Genomic DNA, 24745 nt, shown 5'->3' with positions numbered 1-24745 from the left:
TGAAGTTTACAGAACTGTGATAGCTAAGAGAAGGTAGAAGAGGATTTCATTACAACCTTAAGTCACGTTTGCAATAGCACAGATTTGGGTACTGTTTTTATCTTGCTTAGAGTAGAATTTCAGGGAGAAGGTGAGTTTTCCTCCCCCCCTTTCCTACAAAAAGCATTGGTAGGTAAGGGAGAACATAACAAAAACACCTGAAGGAGACAAACTGTAGTATTTTGAATCACCTGTGGAGAAGCTTTTCACTTTCCACTATCCATTGAGAAAGTACAGGGAGCCTAGCATGTGTTTTGGTATCTAGGTTAACTATCTAAATTCAGCCAGGGCAAGCATACCCCCTCCTTCATAGTTGCTAACAGATGTATATTGCAGTGGTAGAGACTTGTCAACTGGAAATACTTGTTCTGGGGAGCTCGTAATTGTTAAATTATTTAATTGTTATGAAGACATCATGGGTAAACTCCTCCTGTTTTGTAAAACTTAACCTGTTCAGGACTTGGAGAGAACACTGGTTTTAACCTAACTGTGAGTGGAGATAGTTGGAAAGCTTTCAAATTAGAGCATTCATGCAAAAATAATTATTTATGAAAGTAAATGGAATTAGATGTAGGACTGAAGACTTGAGAGGAACAGACCCTTATTACGTGAATCTTTGCTAAGGAGCTAAGTTCAGTATTTCTTGGGGTGCTTGTCACATCTTTAAATAGTGGAGTTAATCAAAAACTTGAAGAGCTGTCACTGACTTGTAGGCAAATTTGGCAATGGTTCTAATAGCTACTAATAATCCTGTCAGGGTTTTAAAGAAAATCAACACCACAGCACCTCTGATCCTCTCAGAAATCTTTGTGCTGACTTTAAAGGAAGTTTATTACTGATTCTTTTCCTCCACAAACAGTATTAGCAGTGAGTGTGGTGATTTAAGGCTTCCAGGATTTTCAGTGAACATACACCTGGTTTCTAACCTTTTATGTGATTGCTGAGTGAACTTAACTTCAGAACTGCGTTGTTCTTGAATGACGAAACAATTATGTATAAAGTGGAAGCCTGTGGTTAACGCGGAAGTATTTTGGGTTGCATTTTGCTTGAAACATGCTTTTTTTTGTCAGTGGTAGAAGGTATCTTTAGCTTTAACTTAGTTTTCAATTGCAAGTACTTCCTCATGCTTCTGCAATATTGTAGGTTTTGCTATTGGCATGCCCGTCTGTGAATTTGACATGGTTAAGGATCCTGAAGTACAAGACTTCAGAAGAAATATTCTTAATGTTTGTAAAGAAGCAGTGGATCTTCGAGATGCTAATGCACCACATAGTAGAGCATTGTACGTCTGTCCTCCAAATGTGGAGTCTTCACCTGAGCTACCCAAACACATATACAATAAACTAGATAAAGGTAAGAAAAATATTTATTGTAGACACACAATGGGTTTTTTGTGTGATTGAGATCAGAATACAGCTGGTGACTTAGGTAAATGACTGTTTTATGTAGTATATTTAGTATACTACATCAGTATCATAACCTTGAGTTATTCAGAATAACTTGCTTAATAGAGTGTAGGTTCAAAAGGCAAACAGCAAAACTTTTTTTTTTTCTGTTCTAATAACTTATATTTTGTTATTTAAACTTGGTAAATTGTATTCCCTTTTAATGGGCAGAAACAGCTTGTTGGCTCTTTGTTTTTCTTTGCTCAGAAATGCAGAATTAAATGATACTGAAGCACTGAGTTATCTTACAGAAGTCAAGGATGGAACAGTTAGTGCTGTTTACTTGAAGGCCGAATGAATAGTCAGTACTTGTATTATAATATTCCTAACCTCTAGGAGTAAAACTTCTTGAATTTACACTGGAACCAAAAATAAGCTGAGGGCACCTAGTTCCTTGCAGTAGTATTGCAAGTAATTCTCTGTAGTTTTGGGTTTTGGGGGCTGGAAGGGGGAGATGGTTTGTATGTCTGTTGAAACGGTGTTGAAAATGTTAACGTTATTTCACATTCTAGGGCAAATTATAGTTGTGATCTGGGTAATAGTCTCACCAAACAACGATAAGCAGAAATACACCTTAAAAATCAATCATGACTGTGTGCCTGAGCAAGTTATTGCTGAAGCAATTAGGAAGAAAACACGAAGTATGTTGTTGTCATCCGAACAACTGAAGCTTTGCGTGTTGGAGTACCAGGGCAAGTATATTTTAAAGGTGTGCGGCTGTGATGAATACTTGCTAGAAAAATATCCGCTGAGCCAGTATAAGGTGAGTAACATAATGGATTTATTTTGAAGTACACTGAAATAATCCAAATTTCTGAGGGAGAAAAGTGATCAATTTTATGACTGGGTTGCTTTTTTTTTATTAAATTAGTTGAAAACATAGAAAGTAAAAATGTATGTGTCATCAAACCAATTGGCTAATGCGTGTGCATTTGACTTGTGTGCATATTTGTTGCAGTGTGTATTTCAGTTGTTGTGGGGGAAGGTAATTGAAGTTAGGATTTAGATGACTAGTTTATTTTTTCTTCTTTAAAGGAAGTAGGAGTTTACCTCTAACATTAGTGATAAATCAGTGGCAGGTGCTTTCAGAAGTATCCCATGTTTCTGATGGCAAGAGATGAGTTATGCTTGAAGGGGGCTGATGTAACGCAAAAGGAAATTTGATCAGATGTTGGATTATGAAGCAACCATCGCTACTGTGAATCTTCTCCCTTCCTCCTTTAGAGGTTGGGAAAAAAAATAAGCAAACTTCCTTGGTTTACTGTTAATTACATCAGTAAACTTTTTGATCTTATGAAAGGGGAGTGGTAAACTGCCAGCACTGCATTAATCATTGTTAAATCTTCCTTGTGGCTGTCTGTCCTTCAGTGCCTTGGTTTTGTTAGTGCTGGGAGTGTGACAGAACTGCTGACTGAAGAGCATCTGAGCAGCCCTCTCTGGAGTAGGCAACAATGTTACTCTGTAGATTTCCTGACAGACTGCAGTTGCTTCCTCTTCGAAAAATGTATTGTTGTAATAAACAGTTTCCATTCCTTCATCTGAAATGGTTGAAAATCTGCTCTCTGAAGCAGTGGAGGAGAAAAGGGGGATGAGGGATCCTGAATAATGGAAAAAAACTTTATACAATGGGAGCTGGGGCAGGCATACGTGAATAATTTTGTGCAGTCAGGAGATCAAACGCTAGACCTATTTGATCTAGTGTGGTTTCTTCAAAAGTATCTGGTATGCCTTTACTGTGCCACAGAAGAGCTTAGTAATTACAGTCCAGAGCTGGACTCGTCTTAACACATGGTATTTTGTAGTGCTGTTGCCAGACTAAATGCTCTTAGCAGTCAGTCCTGAGTGGACATCACACAGGCTTAAAGTTTGGGTCTGTCAGGATCAGTGCTGAGCTGAAGGTGATAAGTACAACAGAACCAAAAATGAACATCCCTGCCCTTTGTCGTGTGCTTTCTACCTGTGACTAGGAGTCTTTTACACATTGATTACCAAGATCATACACTTGGAAAACACATTGAATTTTGGTTTTGTTTTCTTGCAGTACATAAGAAGTTGTATAATGCTTGGTCGCATGCCCAATCTGATGCTGATGGCTAAAGAAAGCCTGTATACCCAGCTGCCACTGGATACCTTCACAATGCCATCTTATTCCAGGCGTATCTCTACAGCTACACCCTACATGAATGGAGAAGCTACAGCTAAATCCCTGTGGACTATAAATAGTGCGCTCAGAATAAGAATTCTCTGTGCAACCTATGTAAATGTGAACATTAGAGACATTGACAAAGTAAGGAAAATGTTGTTATGGAATCACATGTGGTTTTTAACAGCTCATGGCTTCCCTCCTAAATTTTCTGTTCCATGTTTACAATTGGGAAATAGTTATGTAAAGTGTTAGAAAATTATATCCTCGTGCCATTTAAATTCAAGCACTCAATTCTGAAAAACATAGCGATGTTCTAACATCTACAAACTTTTGTATGCTACTGAAAAATGCATGAGTTGTGGTATTCACCTAAATATTCTTCCTGATGGGAGCAGAACTGAGTTTGTGTAGTTCATTTCAGCTGAGTATGTAATGGATAGAAAAGCAAAACCCATGTTATCTTACACATTCTAAATAATGAGTATGTTTAAGAATTTCTTGCAGTAGTTGGGAATACATTTGATAAGGGGATGCTGGATAGTGTACTATCTGTTTTAGAAAGGGAGGTATGGGGAGATCAGTGAGAAAAGGCATGTAGGGCTTAATCCTACTGAAGTCATGCAAGAAGCCTGGCTCTCTAACTTTCTCAGAATTTGTCTGTTTGGTCTTTTCCTTCACTGTAGTTTGGCACAAGAATTGATAATAAATTCCAGTTTATTTTGGAAGTTCCTTTCAGGTTTATTACTATATTTTTAGGAGTAGTTTAGCAATAATAAGGAAAAAGACCAAAACCTATTTTTTTCCTAGAAGGTTATGCATATATACTATACTTCACACCTTGCAGAGCATGAAAAAATTTGGGTTGAGGGGTGATGATGCTATTTTTTTTTGGGGGGGTGTTGTTTTGTTTTGTTTTTTTTTTTAGCCTGATAGAAATTAAAGGATAGTATGTTGTAATCATATTATATTTGTTATAAACAAAATTCGTATTCCTATCAACATTTGGAAGATAGTACTAATGTTAACATTATTTTCAGATATATGTTCGAACAGGTATCTACCATGGAGGGGAACCTTTGTGTGACAATGTGAATACTCAGAGGGTACCTTGTTCTAATCCCAGGTAAGCTAGGTACTAGAACAACTGTAGAGAACCTGACTTCCAGGGCATCATAAATGATAGTACTGAAGAAGTAAAGGCTCTGCTTAGCATTGTTCTGGTAGAGCTACTTGCTGGCAATCCCTTACCTGAAGAACACTTTTACATATCCATGTATGTATAAGAAGAATTGAATTCATTCAAACACAAGTATTTTGTCTTGTAATGTTACATATAATAGTACAGTTGCTGTACTGAACAGGTCTGTTTTACATGCGCATTCACAATTGCCTCTGAAATTCCAGTAAAATTACTCATTAGTACTGTGAAATCAGCATAGCTCTGAGCAGCTGAGCTCCCTTTTTTACTTTCTATCAATAGCTGGCATTCTGGTTGCAGGTACAGATTCCAACTTCAGCATGAGGCAATGGGATGTAATGTAATCCACCAATTTGTTCCAGTGAGGTTGCATAGCGTGTACTAAAGCAGAAGCACTGAGTGTGGAGAAACGGGAATCATTTGCTAATGTGCCAGTGACTGCCAGCTCTGGGCTGATAGTTTTCAGGACCTACCACAAATATTATCTGGAAGAATAAATCACATGAACTTGAAAGTGCCATTAATATGCAAAACAAAGTTTTATTTGAGCGTACATAAGCATATTGAGAATTAGTATTTAAAAGATGTTAAATTTCTGCCTGTAATTTTGAGTAAGGAGGAGGTGTGCAATTTTAGCATCTCCTAGGATTAGATACGAAATAGGTGTTCAGAAATTGACTTGCATTTTCTGACTTCATGTCTTTGAAAGTCGCAAGATATGTGTTTTCTATGAATATGATTAGGTGTTATAATTAGAGGGCCTAATAATGTATGCAGTTACTGAAAAATAGCTTCTCCCTTCTAGTTATCCCCCACATAGTTAAGCCATTAGTTCAAGTGTAGCTCTTCTACAAGGAAAACCTCTTAGGAAAGGTGCTGAAAGGCGTGATTTGAAAACATGGCTATCATCATACAGATCTATGCTATATGAAATTAAAAAACTGTAAGAAAATTGAATAGATGTATGAGGAGCAGCTGAGGTCCCTTGGTTTGTTCAGCCCAGAGGCTGAGGGGAGGCCTCATGGCAGCCTGCAGCTCCCTCACGAGGGGAGCGGAGGGGCAGGCGCTGAGCTCTGCTCTCTGGGGACAGTGACAGGACCCGAGGGAATGGCATGGAGCTGGGACAGGGGAGGGTCAGGCCGGGTGTTAGGGAAAGGGTCTGCACACAGAGGGTGGTCGGGCACTGGGACAGGCTCCCGGGGCAGTGGTCATGGCACTGGGCTGCTGGAGTTCAGAAAGAGTTTGGGCAACACTCTCAGATTTATGGTCTGATTTTTGGGTGGTCCTGTGAGGAGCCAGGAGTTGGACTTGATGATCCTTATGTGTCCCTTCCAACTCAGGATATTCCATGATTCTGTGAATTAAAGTTTATCTGCCAATTTAGTTATTCACAGAGAAGGGCTTGGGGCAGTTATTTCTTTGTGAAATGCTGCTTTTAGTAGCTACAAACACATGGAAAAATTAATACTGTCCTTGGAAGCTGCTGCTTCTCCCAGCTGAGAAAAATTAAGAAAATACTTAAGAAAATAAGTGTATTCAGCAGTTCAAAAGCACAGTTCTGCCAGTTGAGAGAAAAATTCTAGTTAGAGAAGTTCATGAAAACAGAATGTATATTTCTCTAGAACTAATTTGTTCTTATTTCTATAGTAAATTGAGTAATATCACAGTTGTTTTAGCAGTCTAATTCTAGAGCAACACTGAGAGCAGAATGAATACACTTGTTTTTATTTATTATGATTCAGACTACTTGAGCTAGTAACAGTGGTGAGATTTTAAGGTAATAAAATATGAGAAACAGTGCCTATGCACAAGACTCTGGAGTGCTTGAGGAATTACTGCAGTAAAAAATACTCATTTTCTTTAGTTCACTTTGCTAATGCACTAGAACCTCATGGAATAGCAAACTGGTCATCCTGTGAAAAAGGATTTGAGGAAGCGTTTATTTTCAAAATGCAATGAGACTGTAATGCATTTGTAACTGGAACACTGTCATTTAAAGAGGTAACATGGTTCAGTCTGCTGTGATTTTGCAGTTCCTTGCATTTTAATTGTTAATTGCTTCCTGTTTCATTCACTTACATTTTAGCAGCAACACAGTTAATAGAGTTAGTAGAGTTAAGCAATCATTTGGAAAGTGTCCAGTTGCTGCCAGCAATTTTGGTTTTCCTTTCTTTATGCAGCTGTGGAAGTGTTCTTACTTTCTATCACCATTACTGAGGAATCTCTGGTCTGGTTGTACCTAATGACTGGTCCCTAGTGTTTCATGTTTTAGTATAAACTAAGTTGCGCCCTTTTTAGCAAAGGAACTGGAACCAGAAATGTCTTGTTTATCACTAATACTTGAAGTTCATCATCCATATATTTAATGATTCTCCTCAAATTGGGGAAAAAAAAAATTGTAAGATATGTTTTTTTTGCTTAGCTCTCTAAATGGCAGCTATAAAACACTTTTCTCCAATCAACTCCTAATCATATCAGTGTAACATTAGCAAAAATAAAATTGTTAGTCTGTACAGTGTATTCAAAAACTATGGCAGGGCATTAGGAATATTGCTTTGGATTTGTTATATTTGCATTTTTTCTTTCTAACAATTCTAATTTAGTTGAATGCTGAAGTGAAAAATTTCACAAGCAAAACCTTATGTTGGTAGCACACTTGCAAAGTCGTTGTCTTTTGGTTATACCTACACAGTCGCAGCTTCTGGGTATTCAAGAAAATAGGTGAATGAACCTGTTACTCAGCTTGCAGGAATTGACCCTAGCGTGACTTCTTAAACAGTGGTGATGGTAGAATGCGTATCAGGGAAGCTTCAATTCCCAAAGGCAGTCATTGTGGTCAAGTGCATGTAGGACTGTTCTACAGTAAGGAAGTGTATTCTTTACGTGTATGCACAGTTTAGGTAAGGATATGATGCTTTTTAGTATAACTCTTGTTTGCATACAGCTCTCTTCCTGGCCTCTTTTAACCAGGTTTTATTCTGCTTTGTAAATGTTACAGATGGAATGAGTGGTTGCTGTATGACATGTACATTCCCGACCTTCCACGTGCTGCTCGGCTCTGCCTTTCTATCTGTTCTGTTAAAGGCCGGAAGGGTGCTAAAGAGGTAAAATACTTCATAGCTTTAGTAAACTTTCAAATAAAAGTTACTCAAATCAAGTTTGGGAAGATACTTGGTAACCATTGTCCTAGTAATGAGTCTTAGTGAAATGTTTGATTTGAATCAGACTCAAATAGGATTTTTTCTTTTCTTTTATATTATTCAGACTACCGCTTTTTGTCATTTGAAATCAAGCACAACAGAAAAAGCTTATCCATTCAACACTGCAACTATATTGCCTTTCAAAAAGATCAGTGTTAGTCTTTTGAGGTGTGAGTGTCTGTAAGTTTCTAAACTCATGAATTACTTGCTACTAATTAAAGAAGGACAGTATTTATATCTAGATTTAGAGCTTATTTTAAAATTTGCGCTGCTTTAGTATTTGAGGAAAGCTCTCAAAACATTTTTAGGAATCTAAATATGGCACCGAATTCTAGACACTAGCATCTTTAAATTCTGCATTTGTGTGACTGTCACAGATACTTTGTAGTTTTTGTATCTACAACCAGGTTTACAAATCTTGAGTTACTTGGGCATGGGGACAATGCTAGCGTGTTTGCAAGAGTTCTGATAACATGCTACAAAATGATTGCCCTTATATTGGCACAAAGGTTAGATGTCATAGTTGTGTGCAAGGAGAGTTTCCATAACTGCTTTCTGGTAATCTGGAAATGTAACAACTTGTTCTCAGATAAAAATGTTACTTCTCGTGACGCACAATCAAAGGTTTGATGTCAGAGACGGAGTTCAGTGGTTTCACAACAATAAATTCCAGTAGATTAAGCGGTCTGTTTGGTACATGATTTATCAGGGAAAAATGGACCTAAACAAGTGTTACTAAAAGGAAAACAATGTGATTTATGATATAATGATACTTCTCTAATTATTTGCTCTCATTGCCGGCTTAAATTGGCCAAGTGAGATGGTATTATTAATAGCAAGATTATGTACTGTACTGCTCTCCTGAGTCCATTTTCTGTTTTTCCCTCCCTGTCTTAAACTGCTTGAAAAATGAGCAGAAGAGTCTGTTTGGAGCATGCCTTTCATTGTTAACATAACTTTAACTCTCTGATTAGACCCGCTGGTTTGGTATTAGTTAGAGTTTAAGTGTAGGGAAAACAGCTGCTGTTTTATTTTTATGAAAACCAGAATTATTTGGTTTTGATAATCTTTCTACTGTGCAGATGGACGTTAGAAATCAGAATAGTTCATTTGGAAGGGACCAACAAAGATAAAACTTTAAGCTATGATGAATCCATATTGTTATATTTTTAGTTTTTTAATCTACTTTGTTTATTTTTTAAAATGTACTACTGTGCAGTAATTAGAAGATGAAACTGAAAGATCTTCTTTTAATCTCTTTAAGGAGCACTGCCCATTGGCTTGGGGAAATATAAACATGTTTGATTACACAGACACTCTTGTATCTGGGAAAATGGCTTTGAATCTTTGGGCAGTACCTCATGGACTGGAAGATTTGTTGAATCCTATTGGTGTTACTGGATCGAATCCGAATAAGGTAGGTATTTGCATGGGAACTGCTTTCTCGAGAGTACATATTCAAAATATGCCCTATTCTAATCAGTATCATTGGACTGAAAAAATAATTTAAATTCCCTTTACATAGGAAACTCCATGTTTAGAGCTGGAATTCGATTGGTTTAGCAATCCTGTTAAGTTTCCAGATATGACAGTGATTGAAGAACATGCCAATTGGACTATCTCACGTGAACTGGGGTTCAACTACAGCTATGCGGGGCTGGTAAGACAAACTTACCTTCCAAGAATAGCTACTAAAATATGAAAGTATTTACTTTTTTTCTTTTTTTCTGAATATACTAGTGATAAATCAGGATATAAGAAGAAGGATTCTTCTATTGTAAGAGGAATAAACCAATTTTTTGTTTTCTTTTTAGCACAGAGTAATATAATCTCCTTCCTTTCTATTGCCAATAAACTGTCTTAATTCATAACTGATCCATGCCTGAAAGAGAAACTGTCTTACTGTGCAGATTGTTAGGACCTTTTTGACATATTTAAATTACAGATTCAGATGTCTAAACTACTTTTCAAAAGTTGTAGTTCTCCTTCAGTGGTACTGTTTTTCTTCGTTGCAATTTCATGTTTATAGGGAGGCTTTTTTGTGTAGTGTAAAGGTGCTTATAACTTTTCATTGCCTGTTGAATGGGTTTGTTGTGACCATAAGTACCATGAATTTTAAAGGAATTGATTGCCATACTTACTACATGAGAGTAGTCCTTTAGCCCCCTCTTCTATGAGGCTAAAGACAAGGCTGTGGAATTAGTTGGTATGTTTGCATTTTCTCATGGAGGCTGGTGTAAAGACTGGAGAGTTTCCCCAAGACGGCTTTGTGGTCTATGTGAAAAGTTCCCCTGTACCAAAAATTATGTAGGTGTGAGTAAGCCTCCAGCTTGGGAATTCTGGTGATATTGACAGCAGGCCCTTCTCAAAACATCCTGAACAAAGCGTTGTGGGTATTGGATTTCTCTTGATGCTCTATGGCAAGTCCATTGTAGACTGGTATTATCTGCTTATGGTATATATTGTGACTGAGAGGTGCTGCAGGGCTCTCAGAAAGTTAAGGACAGCTGGCATCTTGTTAAAGAACATTCCTTTGCTGTTATGTAGCCTTTTACCTAGGCTTTGATATGTTGAACTCATTGTTTAGTTCTACATGTAGGCCTGGCTGGATAGCCGGGCCCAAAGAGTCGTGGTGAATGGAGCCAAGTCCAGTTGGAGGCCAGTCACTAGTGGCGTCCCCCAGGGCTCGGTGCTGGGGCCGGTCCTCTTTAATATCTTCATCGATGATCTGGACGAGGGCATCGAGTGCACCCTCAGTAAGTTCGCAGATGACACCAAGTTAGGTGCGTGTGTCGATCTGCTTGAGGGTAGGAAAGCTCTGCAGGAGGATCTGGATAGGCTGCACCGATGGGCTGAGGTCAACTGCATGAAGTTTAACAAGGCCAAGTGCCGGGTCCTGCACCTGGGGCGCAATAACCCCAAGCAGAGCTACAGGCTGGGAGAGGAATGGTTGGAAAGCTGCCAGGCAGAGAAGGACCTGGGAGTGATGGTGGACAGTCGGCTGAATATGAGCCAGCAGTGTGCTCAGGTGGCCAAGAAGGCCAACGGCATCCTGGTTTGTATTAGGAACAGCGTGACCAGCAGGGCTAGGGAGGTGATCGTCCCCCTGTACTCAGCTCTGGTGAGGCCGCACCTCGAGTACTGTGTTCAGTTTTGGGCCCCTCGCTACAAGAAGGACATCGAGGTGCTTGAGCGGGTGCAGAGAAGGGCGACGAAGCTGGTGAGGGGCCTGGAGAACAAGTCCTACGAGGAGCGGCTGAGGGAGCTGGGCTTGTTCAGCCTGGAGAAGAGGAGGCTCAGGGGCGACCTTATCGCTCTTTTTAGGTACCTCAAGGGAGGCTGTAGCGAGGTGGGGGTTGGCCTGTTCTCCCACGTGCCTGGTGACAGGACGAGGGGGAATGGGTTTAAGTTGAGCCAGGGGAGTTTTAGGTTAGATGTTAGGAAGAACTTCTTCACTGAAAGGGTTGTGAGGCACTGGAACAGGCTGCCCAGGGAAGTGGTGGAGTCACCATCCTTGGAAGTCTTCAAAAGAAGCTTAGATGTAGAGCTTAGGGATATGGTTTAGTGGAGGGCTGTTAGCGTTAGGTTGGAGGTTGGACTCGATGACCTTGAGGTCTCTTCCAACCTAGAAAATTCTGTGATTCTGTGATTCTGTGAAAGACTGAAAAGGGTTAGGAGACTAAGCCAGTGACAAAGTAATGATCAACTTGCGTTTTAGAATTTAAAATTAAAAATATTTGAGGTAGAATAATGTCTCAAATTACTGCCTTTTTTGTGATAAACCTTAAAATACCATAAAAGCAGGTCATAGTAGTTAAATATAGAGAAAGTATTTGCATCAATGACCAAGTTGATAGGGAAACAGAAATTATATTCCAGTATTTTATTCCAGGTTTCCCTTTCCCCTTATTCATGCTGCTTTTTTTCCCTAGCCCTCCTCCTTGTCTTAAAAAAATCCTCTTATCCTTTCCTAAATCTCACTGTGTGAGATTTAACATCACTAGTGATCTTTTTGTTCCCTTTATCTTATAATGTATGGTATCTCCAGGTTTGGGGCCAAATTATCTATATTCAAGTACTGTGCATATTTATGGCTATTTTTAACGTTAAGTATTTTTAGGGAAATAAGTGACAATGCATTACACATTGAAAATCAGATACTAGATTGCTAGCATTGGCCATACCTGAAAGAACTTTATGCCTGAAATGGTCAAAATCAGCAAAGCAGTCACTGAGGTTTGATTTCTATATAAATGTTATAATATAGAGAGCATAACTACATCTATTGTTTACCTTGAAATGCATTACACTGCATTTAAATAAATTAATGCATAAGGCAGCATTTATAGATCCATTATTATCTTTAATATGAAAGACTTTTCAAATATTAAATCTCATTTACTGTCCCACAATTCATAGAATTTCAAGTTTTTGGTGTTGACTGCAACAGGATAAATGCATTTTCCTTCTGGGCTTGACCTAATCTATGATCTTTCTGACCCACTATGCAGGTACATTTTATACTTTTTTGACATTTAATTACAATTTAGGATAACTCAGAATCAAGATAAATATGTACAATTAATCTCTTCAATATCAACTACTTGATTTTATATCAGGAGTAGGGTGATTGTAGAGTTATAATGAATAAATATTCATTAACTTCCCTACAGAATGATTCTGGCTTTGCTATTTGCATTGTATGTTAACATGATATCTAAGAATGCGTTCCAGAAATCTTTCTATGCCAACACAAAGAGTAGTCCTGAATTCTCTCAGTTTCAAATCTAGTCCATGTGCTTCAGACTGACAAATTAACAAGAGACAAAGGTACTAAAAATTCTGTGAAGTAATATTGATAGATGAAAGCTTGAAGGCTGGAATATTCTTGTCACACACAATAGTAGTGAACCCATCATGGGAGCATGTAATTTATGTAATTAAAAGTGAATATAAAGTAGAGAACCTGGAATCTGCAAGTATACATCTTGTGGCATAATATAACAACTGATTCTACATTCGCATGCGTTCTTAGAAATATTTCCATTTCATTTTTTAAAGGGTGCCTTGATCTCCTATCTGGAAATTTCCTATTGTTCCTTTTTGCAGTTTGTGTTTTTTTCTTTTTTTTTGTTTCTGTTTTGAGTGGGTTTTTCCTTTGTTCTTCTTTGTTTTTTTTTTTAATTATTATTATTTTTTTTATTTATTTATTTTTTATTTTTTAAGCTAGATGCATTGGAAAGACTTTCTGTAAAAGACATGCAGATGTTTCTGTTTCAAAGTTCTAGTTCAACCAGTGGAAAATTACAATCAGTAAAACTGGTGGATAAAGACCAGTTCATTCTTGTCTACTGTATTTTTTTAATGTGTTCAGTAGAAATTACACAGGGAAAGAGCAGAACAAGAGATCAAATGCTGTGGTATTTTTTCTCAGTTCTAGAAGTTACACAGTTTAAGCATTCTGAACTTTGGAAAGGGTTGATGTTCATTTTCTTTTGTATAAGTCAGTATTGTACAGACATCAAAACATGAGCTCGCTTTAAAAACACTGTTCCTGAGTAGAGCTTTTGGGATAGTATCTTGTTAAGTGTCAAACTTGTTTATTACATTGACCAAAGAAGGTCAATGAAGCTGGAGAAGGGTTTAGAGACCAAGTCTTATGAGAAGTGGCTGAGGGAGCTGGGGTTATTTAGCCTGGGGAAAAAGAAGTGCAGGGGAGACCTTATCGCACTCTACAATTACCTTAAAGGAGGCTATGGCAAGGTGGGATAGGTCTCTTCTCTGAGGCACCACATGATAAGACAAAAGGAAATGGCCTTAAGTTGTGCCAGAGGAGGTTTAGGTTAGAGATTCAGAAAAAAATTCTTCACTGAAAGTGTTGTGAGGTATTGGAACATGCTGCCCTGGGAAGTAGTTGAGCCACCATCCCTGGAGGTCTTCAGAAAACACGTAGATGTAGAGCTTACGGACATGGTTCAGTGATGGACTTGGCATTGCTAGGTTAAAGGCTGGACTAGATGATTTTAGGGTTTTTTTCCAATCTGAATGATTCTATTATTCAACACCCATACTCTGCTTTTTCAGTTCTGATTCTTTTTCAGCCCTTTCAGCAGTTCTCAGCATCATCAAATCTGGAGACAGAAATGACCTGTTTCATTTTGTATCACTAGTCTGTTGCTCATCAGATGCCAACTGCAGCTATTCCACCACACAGCTGATTTTGTGAAATGTACTTCTTGTCCCAGTAGTGACTAAAAGCAGTCCTTAATTTCTTTTCTACTTGTAAGTGCTCACTTTTAACAGAAGGAAACAGCAAGGTAGTATGGCATGATGTACAAATATTCCTATGTTGTTAAAATACTTGTGTATGATGTATGACAACGGTAGAAAATGTGTGGAGGATTAATGGACCACTGTCTCTCTACAGAGTAACAGAATAGCTAGAGATAACGAATTAAGAGAAAGTGACAAGGAGCAACTGCGAGCCATATGTACGCGGGATCCTTTGTCTGAAATCACTGAGCAAGAGAAGGACTTCCTTTGGAGCCACAGGTATTGGGAGGGGAGAAACAAAAAACACAAAACAGAAAATCATTCATTGTCACAATCAAACTTCATTCCCTTGATTTTGATTGTTTTGGGCTTTGATCCCTTTTCTTTATTCTGTATGTTTAGGTTGTGCTTTAGAAAAGGCTTATGAGCTAAGTTGTTTAATTAATTTGTTTTTCCGATTACTGTAGTCTTGCATTCATACGTAGATGCAGACAACACTTTGATATCAGTTGGATCCTGCTGGCAAAGGGAGAAAAAGATGCGGGACTGAAGGAATGTGGTAGATAGTTATAAAAACAAAATGATGCTTTGTACAAACAATCTTTTTTTTTTTTTATCTTTTGCAGGCACTATTGTGTAAATACACCAGAAATTCTGCCCAAATTACTTCTGTCTGTTAAATGGAATTCTAGAGATGAAGTAGCTCAGGTAACAAAAAACACTGGAGAAGTTTAAGTTTTGAAGAAGTTTGAAAATGTTACTTTACAAGAAAACTTCCAGAAGCTGTGTGTATGATAAGTTGAACGAAAACTTAGATGGTTCAAGTTGCCATCGTAACTGGCTGATCAGTCTGTGTTTGTTTTATGTGATCCATTTGCCTGCTCCAGGAAAGGCCCTCAGTTCTCATTCTTTAACTCAGACTGAGTCCTAGTTTTTCTTCTGATGGCATTACTTCAATCTTTGTTATGTCAATTAGTTAAATGTGAGGGTTTTTTATTCTTTTTATAGTGGATAAAAAAAAAAAAAAAAAAAAAAAAAAAAAACACAAAAAAAAACAATCAGCTGGCAACTAATACCAAATTGTTTATTTAGAGGTGACTGGCAAGTAAACAGCTTCTATTCAGAAGCAGTTTGTGTCTGATATGTCCTTCTATTATATCTTCTGTGTATTATAACTTTTTCCTAATCCTTGCAAATGTGTAACGTCCTTGGACTTCTTGTTCACAGATGTACTGTTTGGTAAAAGACTGGCCTCCAATCAAGCCAGAGCAAGCAATGGAGCTTTTGGATTGTAATTATCCAGATCCAATGGTGCGAGCTTTTGCAGTTCGGTGTCTAGAGAAGTACTTGACAGATGACAAACTGTCACAGTACTTAATCCAGCTAGTACAGGTATTTAACATGTTTTGGTATACTTGATGCTTTATGTATATTTGATAATTACAGAGGTTTAAAGTACAACAAAAGTTAGGACATTGTGAGGTCCTCAGCAGTATCTGTTTGCACTGCAGATTATATTAGCAGGAGGAGCTCTTGAAGTTAAAATGTGGTTCATTTTCTGTAGTGCTTTGGTATCTGTTACCAATATTAAATGCCAAAAATTAACAGATACAGAACTGTTCTACCAGCTGGAACAGGCAACTATTTCAGCTGTCTTGCATATGGGAAAGTATGAACAGAAGCATCTTTTTAAAATTTGAAGCAAGTTGAAAGTTGAGGCTAAAATATTTGGTAACAGTAAAAGAAGCCTCAGATGGCAAGTTTCTGAAAGAGAAGCAGTCTATGCACTGTTAGCAGATACTGTTGTTATGCTAACGTGTGCAATTATTAAAATACCAAGATCAGTCATTCTACAAAATGTAATGTAAAACTTGCATTGTGTTTTATCTAAGTGATTTAATCTATATGTAGATTAATAGAAATAATATCTAACTTTCTTTCTTTATCCTTAAATAGGTTCTGAAATATGAACAGTATTTAGATAATCAGCTCGTGAGATTTTTACTCAAGAAAGCACTGACGAATCAAAGGATAGGACACTTCTTCTTTTGGCATTTAAAGTAAGCTTAATATCATGATTAGGGGTGGTGAGATACCTGCTGTGTTTAAACAAAGCAAGCCTTATTTTAAGAGTTTGAGTGCATAGTTTGGTAAGAGAATGCATTCCTTCCAGTTTAAAAAGCTAGTTATTAGATGACTAATCTTATGTTTTTTTCCTCTAATGGTGATTATTCTAAAACCAGGTAGCCTAACTGAGATTACTGAAGCTTCCCATGTTAGCTGTTCACAACTTTGACAGATTTCTGCTATTTGAACTTTGTTGTATGCCAGATCCCCTCACCAGTCTTACAGAGAATTTTGCCAGAGCAGAGTTACTTCTGAAATTAAGTGAGAAATATATGGAAAAGTATGTTTCTAAAAAAAAAAAACAAAAACCTATCTCTGCAGACTTCTCTTGACCCGCTTGATTTGACCACATAAGTCTTTGAAAGTTACGGTTCGTACATGCATGTTTAGCCTTTGTCTGAGCAAGAAATCTGGAACTTGAGTTGAAAGCTTGAGGCTTAGTACGGCATTTCTGAGAAGCATGGATTTTTGATTAAGGAAAATCTTAGAACATGGAGCAGGAAGGAAGGGGGTGGGCAAAAGAGGGGAAAGCCTGAAAACCTTGTGCTGAATTAGCTGTAAGGAATACTGAACTCTGATCAGTCCAGTCAAAATGAGATGAGTTTTGGGAAGTCAGTGCTAATTACTTTGCTGGGAAGAAGGACCCATAAGCCACCTTCAGGAAGATGTTATGAATATAGTTTCATTTTGGCACCTGTAAGTGGTCTTGTCTTAAAGCTGCAACTGTTCTTCCTCTCTATGTAGGTCTGAAATGCACAATAAAACTGTAAGTCAGAGATTTGGTTTACTTCTGGAGTCCTACTGTCGAGCATGTGGAATGTACCTGAAGCATCTGAGCAGGCAGGTGGAGGCTATGGAGAAGCTGATTAACCTCACAGATATCCTCAAGCAGGAAAAGAAAGATGAGACACAGAAGGTATTATAAGCTGTCCACATACCAAAACTGTTGCTTTTAGTCATAGGAATTAGTAGAACTGTTTTATTTGATAAAATAGCGATGTATCTATACTACTAACATTGGTAGATAGTATGTTACCTGGAAGCTGTAGCGTTTTCTATGTTCATTACCATTGTCTGCCTTTTAAAGCAATAGAACCAAAGCTAAGAGCTTCCATTTGAGTAATGTGTGACTAAATGGAGTTGCTGATGTTGGAACTGTGTAAAACCACCCTTTAAACAAAAGCTGAAACCTGATACTTATCTTCATTTATGTGTAGTCAGTGTTCTCAAAACCTGAATGTGATTATTTATCAGGTGCAGATGAAGTTTCTTGTTGAACAAATGAGACGGCCAGATTTTATGGATGCTTTGCAAGGTTTTATCTCTCCTCTTAATCCTGCTCATCAACTGGGAAATCTTCGGTATTGTCTTCAGTTTAAAATTTGTCCAGATATTTAAGTAAATGCTTAGTAATGTTAACATACACTAAATGCTAGCATTATCAAAGTTAGCTGAATAAAATATGTAGCAGAGTGAAGTAGTTTCAACGTAATGATTTAACAAATTAGAGAGCAACATGACAGCTGTTCCTGTAAGGTGGTAGGAACTGTAGTTCCATTTGTGAAGAATGCATGCTACCAAGGGAAAATGTATGATATAGCTTGTTCTTCCTTTGTGCTTAGTAAATGATTAGCATTGACGTTAGTAATTTAAATTTCAAGTTGGAAATAGTGGTTGATTGTCAGTTACCTGTGAAGATCTTATTTGATACTATTTTAAAGAAAACAGAGTGAACACGGTAGTATTATAGAAACATGGTATGAATATGCTTATTTCATATGAACCTTATCTCTTTATAGGCTTGAGGAGTGCAGGATAATGTCATCTGCAAAAAGACCCCTATGGTTGAACTGGGAAAACCCAGATATTATGTCTGAATTGTTATTTCAGAACAATGAGATAATCTTTAAGAATGGAGATGGTAAGGAAAAATAAGTGTAATTCAAAACCTACGTATTTGTTTATTTTTCTGGCATACTACATAGTATTTTTTTTTTAAGCATAAAAAAATGCATTTAAAAAAAAACTGACCAAAGCAATTTTTTCCCAGAAAAACTGAGCATGCACAAATAAATATTTGTCTCAAAGGCATGTGCAAAGTGTTTATGTTCCTAAATGTTCAGTCTGTTGGGGTAGAACATGACACTATTTAATACTTTGTTTCCTTACACGAAAATGTTTTCAAGACTTCATTCCAGATGTGTAATGTTTAGCTGATTGACATGACAATTCCATTGTTTTTAATATATATTTGTAAACAGCTTGGAAATCACCACAAGCTTATATTCATTCTCAAGTTATTTAAAAGGTTTTCCTCTCTTTTGAGAGATCAAAACCTATATTAAACTATACAAACGTCATTTCCGTTAGAAATACTACTAGTTGGTAAAGTCTAACAGTGTTCTGTGTTACGTTATGTGCAATGTCTTATGTATTTGACTATTCCAGACTTACGTCAGGACATGCTGACACTACAGATAATTAGAATTATGGAAAACATCTGGCAAAATCAGGGTCTTGATCTTCGGTAAGCATTAGAGGTCATTCTCAAGCAACAAATTATGATCTTTAAGGAGTGCGTGAGTAAATGGCTGTTTCTGGGTACAGTTAGTCCATTAATGTCTGGATAAATAATAATGTTCCTGACTGTAGATTGCAGTTACAATTCTGTACTATGTTCAGGCACTATTCGAAAAATCATCTTGAAGGTTCATGCTGCTAATTCAGTTACCTGCTGCTTATTTATAGTAATCCATGAAATACTAACATTCATTCTCTCAGTATTTAGATTCTGTCTCTAATATTTCATTTTGAATATAGTTGAATAAATACTGTTGAATCATGCTGAATGTCTTTTTAAAAAGTCTTTCCAGTGGATTCCCCAAAGTCTTCAAAAAGTGTCAATAAAGTTTTTCCTTAGTCTTTTGCCTTGATACAAAACTAAAGAACAGAAATGGTGAATACATTGGCTGGCATGTTACAAGACTAATACCTGGTACATTTTTTCCATGCAGCTAATGATAATACACCTGTGAAACATTAAAGATAGATTTTCATATCCTGAAGTCAGTAATGTGAAATTTACCTAGTAAGGATTATTAAACAGTACCTGTTGGTCGCTATCTTAAAATGTGCTTTCTAAAAACCACTTTCTCTTACAGGATGTTGCCTTATGGTTGTTTGTCTATTGGTGACTGCGTGGGACTCATTGAGGTAGTGAGAAGTTCTCATACAATCATGCAGATTCAGTGTAAAGGAGGCTTAAAGGGAGCATTGCAGTTCAACAGCCATACATTGCATCAGTGGCTCAAGGACAAGAACAAAGGAGAAATGTGAGATTTCTTGTTGCTTTTTTTTTCATGTCCACTTGCTGTTTTTGAAGCTTCAAGAGAACTAAAACTTACCATGAGGAAAATTACATCCATCAGTATTTTTCCCTGCCCTCATTTGCCTAATAGTCCTGCTTTATTTAGCTTGTATTTAATGAGTTTGAGTAGTTGTGTGACTTATCAACAGTAAAGCATAAGTTGAAGGTAGAACTATGAAGACAAGGCTTAACTCTGTATCTTAACAGTAGCTCATCAAAATGAAAGCTACTGTCTGTTTTCAGAAGAAAGACAGTCCTGCTTGCTGTTCCATGATCTTAACTGTAAGTACTTCTGTTTTCAGAGTATGCTGAATTTCTTCCTTACCTTGCTAAAGTCTAGGAACTCCACTTCATTGAGCAAGGGTAGTAAAGTTGGTTCTTCCCTTTTAAATAATAATAAAAAAAAAAGGGCTTGCAATTTTGTTTTACTAGAATATCTGTAAGAAAATGTCTTTTGTTTGTTTTCAATAGGTATGATGCAGCTATTGACTTGTTTACACGTTCTTGTGCTGGCTACTGTGTTGCCACCTTTATACTGGGCATTGGTGATCGCCACAACAGTAACATCATGGTGAAAGATGATGGACAAGTAAGATGTTTTTTGCAGGAATATAGCATAATATAATCTCAATTTGATACGAGTTTGTTTAAAAAAAAATCCATCCAAACTCTAAGTAATTTTACAATAATATCCTTTAAACAAAGATTACTAATCCTTAAATACCTTTTTGTCTTTCCAAGCTGTTTCACATTGACTTTGGCCACTTCCTTGATCATAAGAAGAAAAAATTTGGTTATAAAAGAGAGCGTGTGCCATTTGTCTTAACACAAGACTTTTTAATAGTGATTAGTAAAGGAGCCCAAGAATGCACCAAAACAAGAGAGTTTGAAAGGTGAGCAGCTTTTTTAAGCATTTAAATTCCAGAGTGTTTTGTATATAAAATGCACTTTAATACTGTGTTATTTTCATTATATTGCCTGTTTGAATGCTGCACTGAAGCTTTACTTGCATTTTTGTCTTAACCTGACTTACATTAGTGATTTCAGCATAAACTGGCATTTCTCACCCAATGTTGTAATAAAGCAAATGCCCATCTTCAGTGCATTCTGCAGAATATCTAAGGAGGAACAGTTACCTCCCCCACAAAATTAAAGGAGAGAATTGTCTCTGTCACTGGTAATAACCAGGAAAGCACTGTGTTTGCAGCAGCATATCGGGAAACTTGCTTTATAATCTGAAATGTCAGCGGCAATAACTAAAATGTCTCTGAACTCCCTTAGACTTGTGTTGAACATCTGCACAAACTGCAAATGAGGATTGAGGCTAGAAAGCTTGTCTGTAATTTGTCCGTTGTGTCAGTCTGACCCCTACGGAGTTTTACAGAAGTTAAGATCACCTAAGTAGGAAGATGAGGATATCTCTTAGCAACGTTTTGATGTTCTTGTTAGACTATTACTTGATATTACTAGATTATTAGACTAAAAATGTCTACCAGTAGCCCGAAAACGTGTTTAGAGATTAAAAATGCATCTAACAGGCTTCTACACTGAGCTCTTTTTCTTCCCCGTCTTTTCCAGGTTTCAAGAGATGTGCTATAAGGCTTATCTAGCAATTCGGCAGCATGCCAATCTGTTCATAAATCTCTTCTCCATGATGCTTGGCTCAGGAATGCCAGAACTGCAGTCCTTTGACGATATTGCATACATTCGAAAGACCCTTGCATTGGACAAAACTGAGCAGGAAGCTCTTGAGTACTTCATGAAGCAAATGAATGATGCTCACCATGGTGGCTGGACAACAAAAATGGACTGGATCTTCCACACAATAAAGCAACATGCTTTGAACTGAAATGAAAGCAAAGAAAACAAGAACTGAACAACCCGCTTTGTGGGTACTGCACTGTTAATACCCGTTAGCAGCAAAGACTGGTTGCATAGGAATTGCACAAACCATGAACGACATTAGAACTTACGGCAAAAATAAGAGATGAACTGTACAGACAACTGTTGAAAAATAATGTAAAACAGGGTTTCAGATAGCACTAAAATTGTACTCTTCAAAACTTAAGCTTTAGTATGATGTGTGACTTCATGTTATGCCTTAAGCCCAAAAAGGTAAACTTGGAAGAATGTTTCCTTTTTTCATTTGATAGGATAAATTAGAAGGAAAAAGAAAATAGTGCTAGCATGAATATAGAGTCCATCACATATTACCTTAGATCTGGTACAGCAGCTAGAGACTATGCTGGACTGAAAAGCATTGAAAGACAGTTCAAGTGATAGTGGATATTTAAATGCAGCATAGTTTGAAGGGAAGGAGTTTAAGCTCAAAGATCTAAAAATAATAGTGAGAGGACAGTGCCTTTTAAAATGCGCTCAGAGGCATTAACATATATGGGGTTTAGATGAACCTTTGATTTCTGGGTCTGTCATCTGCACAGTTTCTGATAGCAGTAGGAGATCGGCCCATTCAGGATGGTGTTTCTTCTGCTCAGTATTTCTAGGGGTGCAATTCATACCTTCACAAAGAAACTCTTCTTACCATCCCCCAAAACTGACTAACCTGGAAATTGAATGGTCAGAATTGGGTTTAGTGCAACAAAGAGTTGTAGTGTTCATCTTAGGTTTGCTTTAATCTAACTTGAACTGAATAGATTTTTTTCATACATGTTTTCCAGAACCTAAAGAAAGGTGAGTTATTAAAATTATTGAAAGATTATTTTTTTATAAAGGCTATTTATATAATAGGAACTATTATTAATATATATTCTTTATTTACATGATTTGTCCAATATTCACTCTTTTAATTTTGCAGCCCAGTTCTATCTGTCCAAGACTCCCGTTTCCATTAGTGTCACCGAAGGTGACCAGATATACTCCTAGGACCAAATTCAGCCCTGGTGAAAGAGGACACAAGTAGCATTGAAGAAGTGGGGGAGACACCCACTAATGCCAGAGGTGAACTTGGCCTGATTCTTTTTTGAAAACAAAAACAAAGCAAAAAATCAACACACATTGGGGCAATACTCTTCACATTACTGAAGTGGTATGCTGGCTATTCAAGGAACGTATGTTTAAACCCTCAACCTTTGGGTCCACCATTTCTCCTCTTTCTTCCTCCTCTGGAAGTGGTTGTTTAATCCAGTAACTGATACATCAGAAATAGCTGTGTAGATTTTCAGTATGGTCAATAATGAGCAGTTCAACATACAGCAGATACATTTGGCTAGCTCAAAGCATGTGGAGTTACCAAACATTTTATAGCTCTGTCTGTTTTGTGTGTGTGTAATATATATTTGTAAATCTAGTTGTTGTCCTCCAACACAATTATGATGTGTGCAATCAATTAAATTGGCACCACTTTTTGAAACTGTTCAGAGTACCAAGGATGTCAGATTGCCCTTATGCACAACTTCAGGTAGAACTGTTTTTCTAACTACTAAACAGGTTTTTTAATTAGTGAAACACATGATTCTGAGGGTGATGTTCACCCTAACATTTTAAGCTCACTAGATTGGCAGCACTTGGAGTGAATTCCAGAGGTCTGGGGGCTTTTGGGGGTTCAACTCATTCACTTGCAAACACACACCGAGGTGCCACTCAAAAAGTGCAATACCACATGTAATATAAAATATGCTGACAGCTGGTGTTAGATTAGAATATAAGTATATAAATAAACTGTACTTTGTGCAGGCTGTACTGATGAGGTAATGAGTGGTTGGCTTCATTTAGCAAATTGTAATATATTAAAAATGTGCAATTGATTACATTATGAAAGACTTTGGGGATTGTAAAGGCAAGACATAGGTCTTTCAAGACACTTTCATAGTCAAGCTCTTGCAGTTAATTACTGTACACATAGATACTTGACAATGTTCTGGGGGGAAACCTGTTTTTGTGAAGACTATAGAAGTTCCACGAATAGTACGGGGAATGTGAAGTTTTATTTCCTTAGTTTTACTAAACATTTTGGAATAGTCCAACAGACTTCCCGTTATTCTTTGACTGTTACATATTCCTTTTTGCTCACATGAATATTTTCACTCCTGCTAACCTTGGTCATACTTTCCAGAGCAAAATTAACCTTTGTACATACTACTTTGCAGTCAACACTAATGGTGTAGCTCTTCGAAAACACGTCTTTGTTTCAATGAGTTCAAATTGTTTAGTTCACAAAATCTGAAACCCTGTTGGCTGTAACTCTTAATTTAATAGAGTAAACTCATTGCACAAATGCCATATTAGGTGCTATATTATCCTTATTTATCTATTATTGAAACAATGTTTTACCTTCTTTATATAAGAGATGGTTGGACTTCTCCAGTCTGGATGAAAAGATCAACTCAAATTTATTGCATCCTATGAGCCCAACTTCTTTTGTACTTTACCCCTTCCTAGCCATTTGCTTCTGTAAATATGGGTATGTGTTTCAGTTCAAGCATACAGTGTTCTGCACCCTTTTTGCACAAACAGAAAGGTATGAGGAATCAGGCTCTGTTTCTAAAAGTTCTTGCAACTAAGTGCTGTGCACAAGCTGTAGAATTTCATATAGACATCTAATAAAAGAAAGGAAACTCCATAGTGATATAGACATAATATGATTTGGGGTAATTATAGTTTAAAAAAAAAAAGTAGAGGAAGATCATGGGCTTTAAGCTATTGTTCCTACCACAATCAGGGTGAGCTTTTGGAAAACATTCCCCCAGTGTTCTGGGGGAAAAACAAAACACTTTTTACAGCTTCAAAGCGTTTAACACTAATTACTTTATCCTGGTATGCCAGTTTTGTGCTAATACAATTTCACTACAGTGGAATTTTATATTGACTTACATTGGTGTAAATAAGATCTCATCTATTCTCAGTATCAGAAGTAAGATCTGCTTACAGACTGTAAAAGCACCTGTAGCTGAGCTCTATGTTTTTACAGATTGCTTGGAATTTGAAATTTTT

General features: G+C 37.1%; 1 protein-coding gene across 7 annotated transcripts in view; it reads left to right on the top strand.

Annotated features, from left to right (window-relative positions):
- PIK3CA (phosphatidylinositol-4,5-bisphosphate 3-kinase catalytic subunit alpha) overlaps positions 1-24034 on the top strand; it is a 39179-nt gene extending 15145 nt beyond the window's left edge. For 5 of the 7 annotated variants that reach the window (XM_084528788.1, XM_084528790.1, XM_084528789.1 and 2 more), the window contains 19 exons: positions 1183-1392; positions 1997-2247; positions 3526-3771; positions 4668-4753; positions 7827-7932; positions 9293-9445; positions 9554-9688; positions 14456-14580; positions 14928-15009; positions 15529-15693; positions 16258-16361; positions 17173-17344; positions 17683-17789; positions 18228-18349; positions 18877-18955; positions 19590-19760; positions 20267-20384; positions 20537-20688; positions 21374-24034. In XM_084528788.1, coding sequence (XP_084384914.1) covers positions 1183-1392; positions 1997-2247; positions 3526-3771; positions 4668-4753; positions 7827-7932; positions 9293-9445; positions 9554-9688; positions 14456-14580; positions 14928-15009; positions 15529-15693; positions 16258-16361; positions 17173-17344; positions 17683-17789; positions 18228-18349; positions 18877-18955; positions 19590-19760; positions 20267-20384; positions 20537-20688; positions 21374-21644 — 2855 coding nt within the window. In that variant the 3' untranslated portion in view covers positions 21645-24034. The remainder of the gene's footprint in view (positions 1-1182; positions 1393-1996; positions 2248-3525; positions 3772-4667; positions 4754-7826; positions 7933-9292; positions 9446-9553; positions 9689-14455; positions 14581-14927; positions 15010-15528; positions 15694-16257; positions 16362-17172; positions 17345-17682; positions 17790-18227; positions 18350-18876; positions 18956-19589; positions 19761-20266; positions 20385-20536; positions 20689-21373) is intronic. The other 2 variants (XR_014695804.1, XM_084528792.1) reach the window with 2 other exon arrangements.
- The last annotated feature ends 711 nt before the right edge of the window (positions 24035-24745 follow it).

Source organism: Aythya ferina (assembly GCF_964211825.1).
Source record: "Aythya ferina genome assembly, chromosome: 9".
In the NCBI taxonomy this organism is placed as follows: Eukaryota; Metazoa; Chordata; class Aves; order Anseriformes; family Anatidae; genus Aythya; species Aythya ferina.
This window is presented reverse-complemented; position numbering and strand designations above follow the sequence as displayed.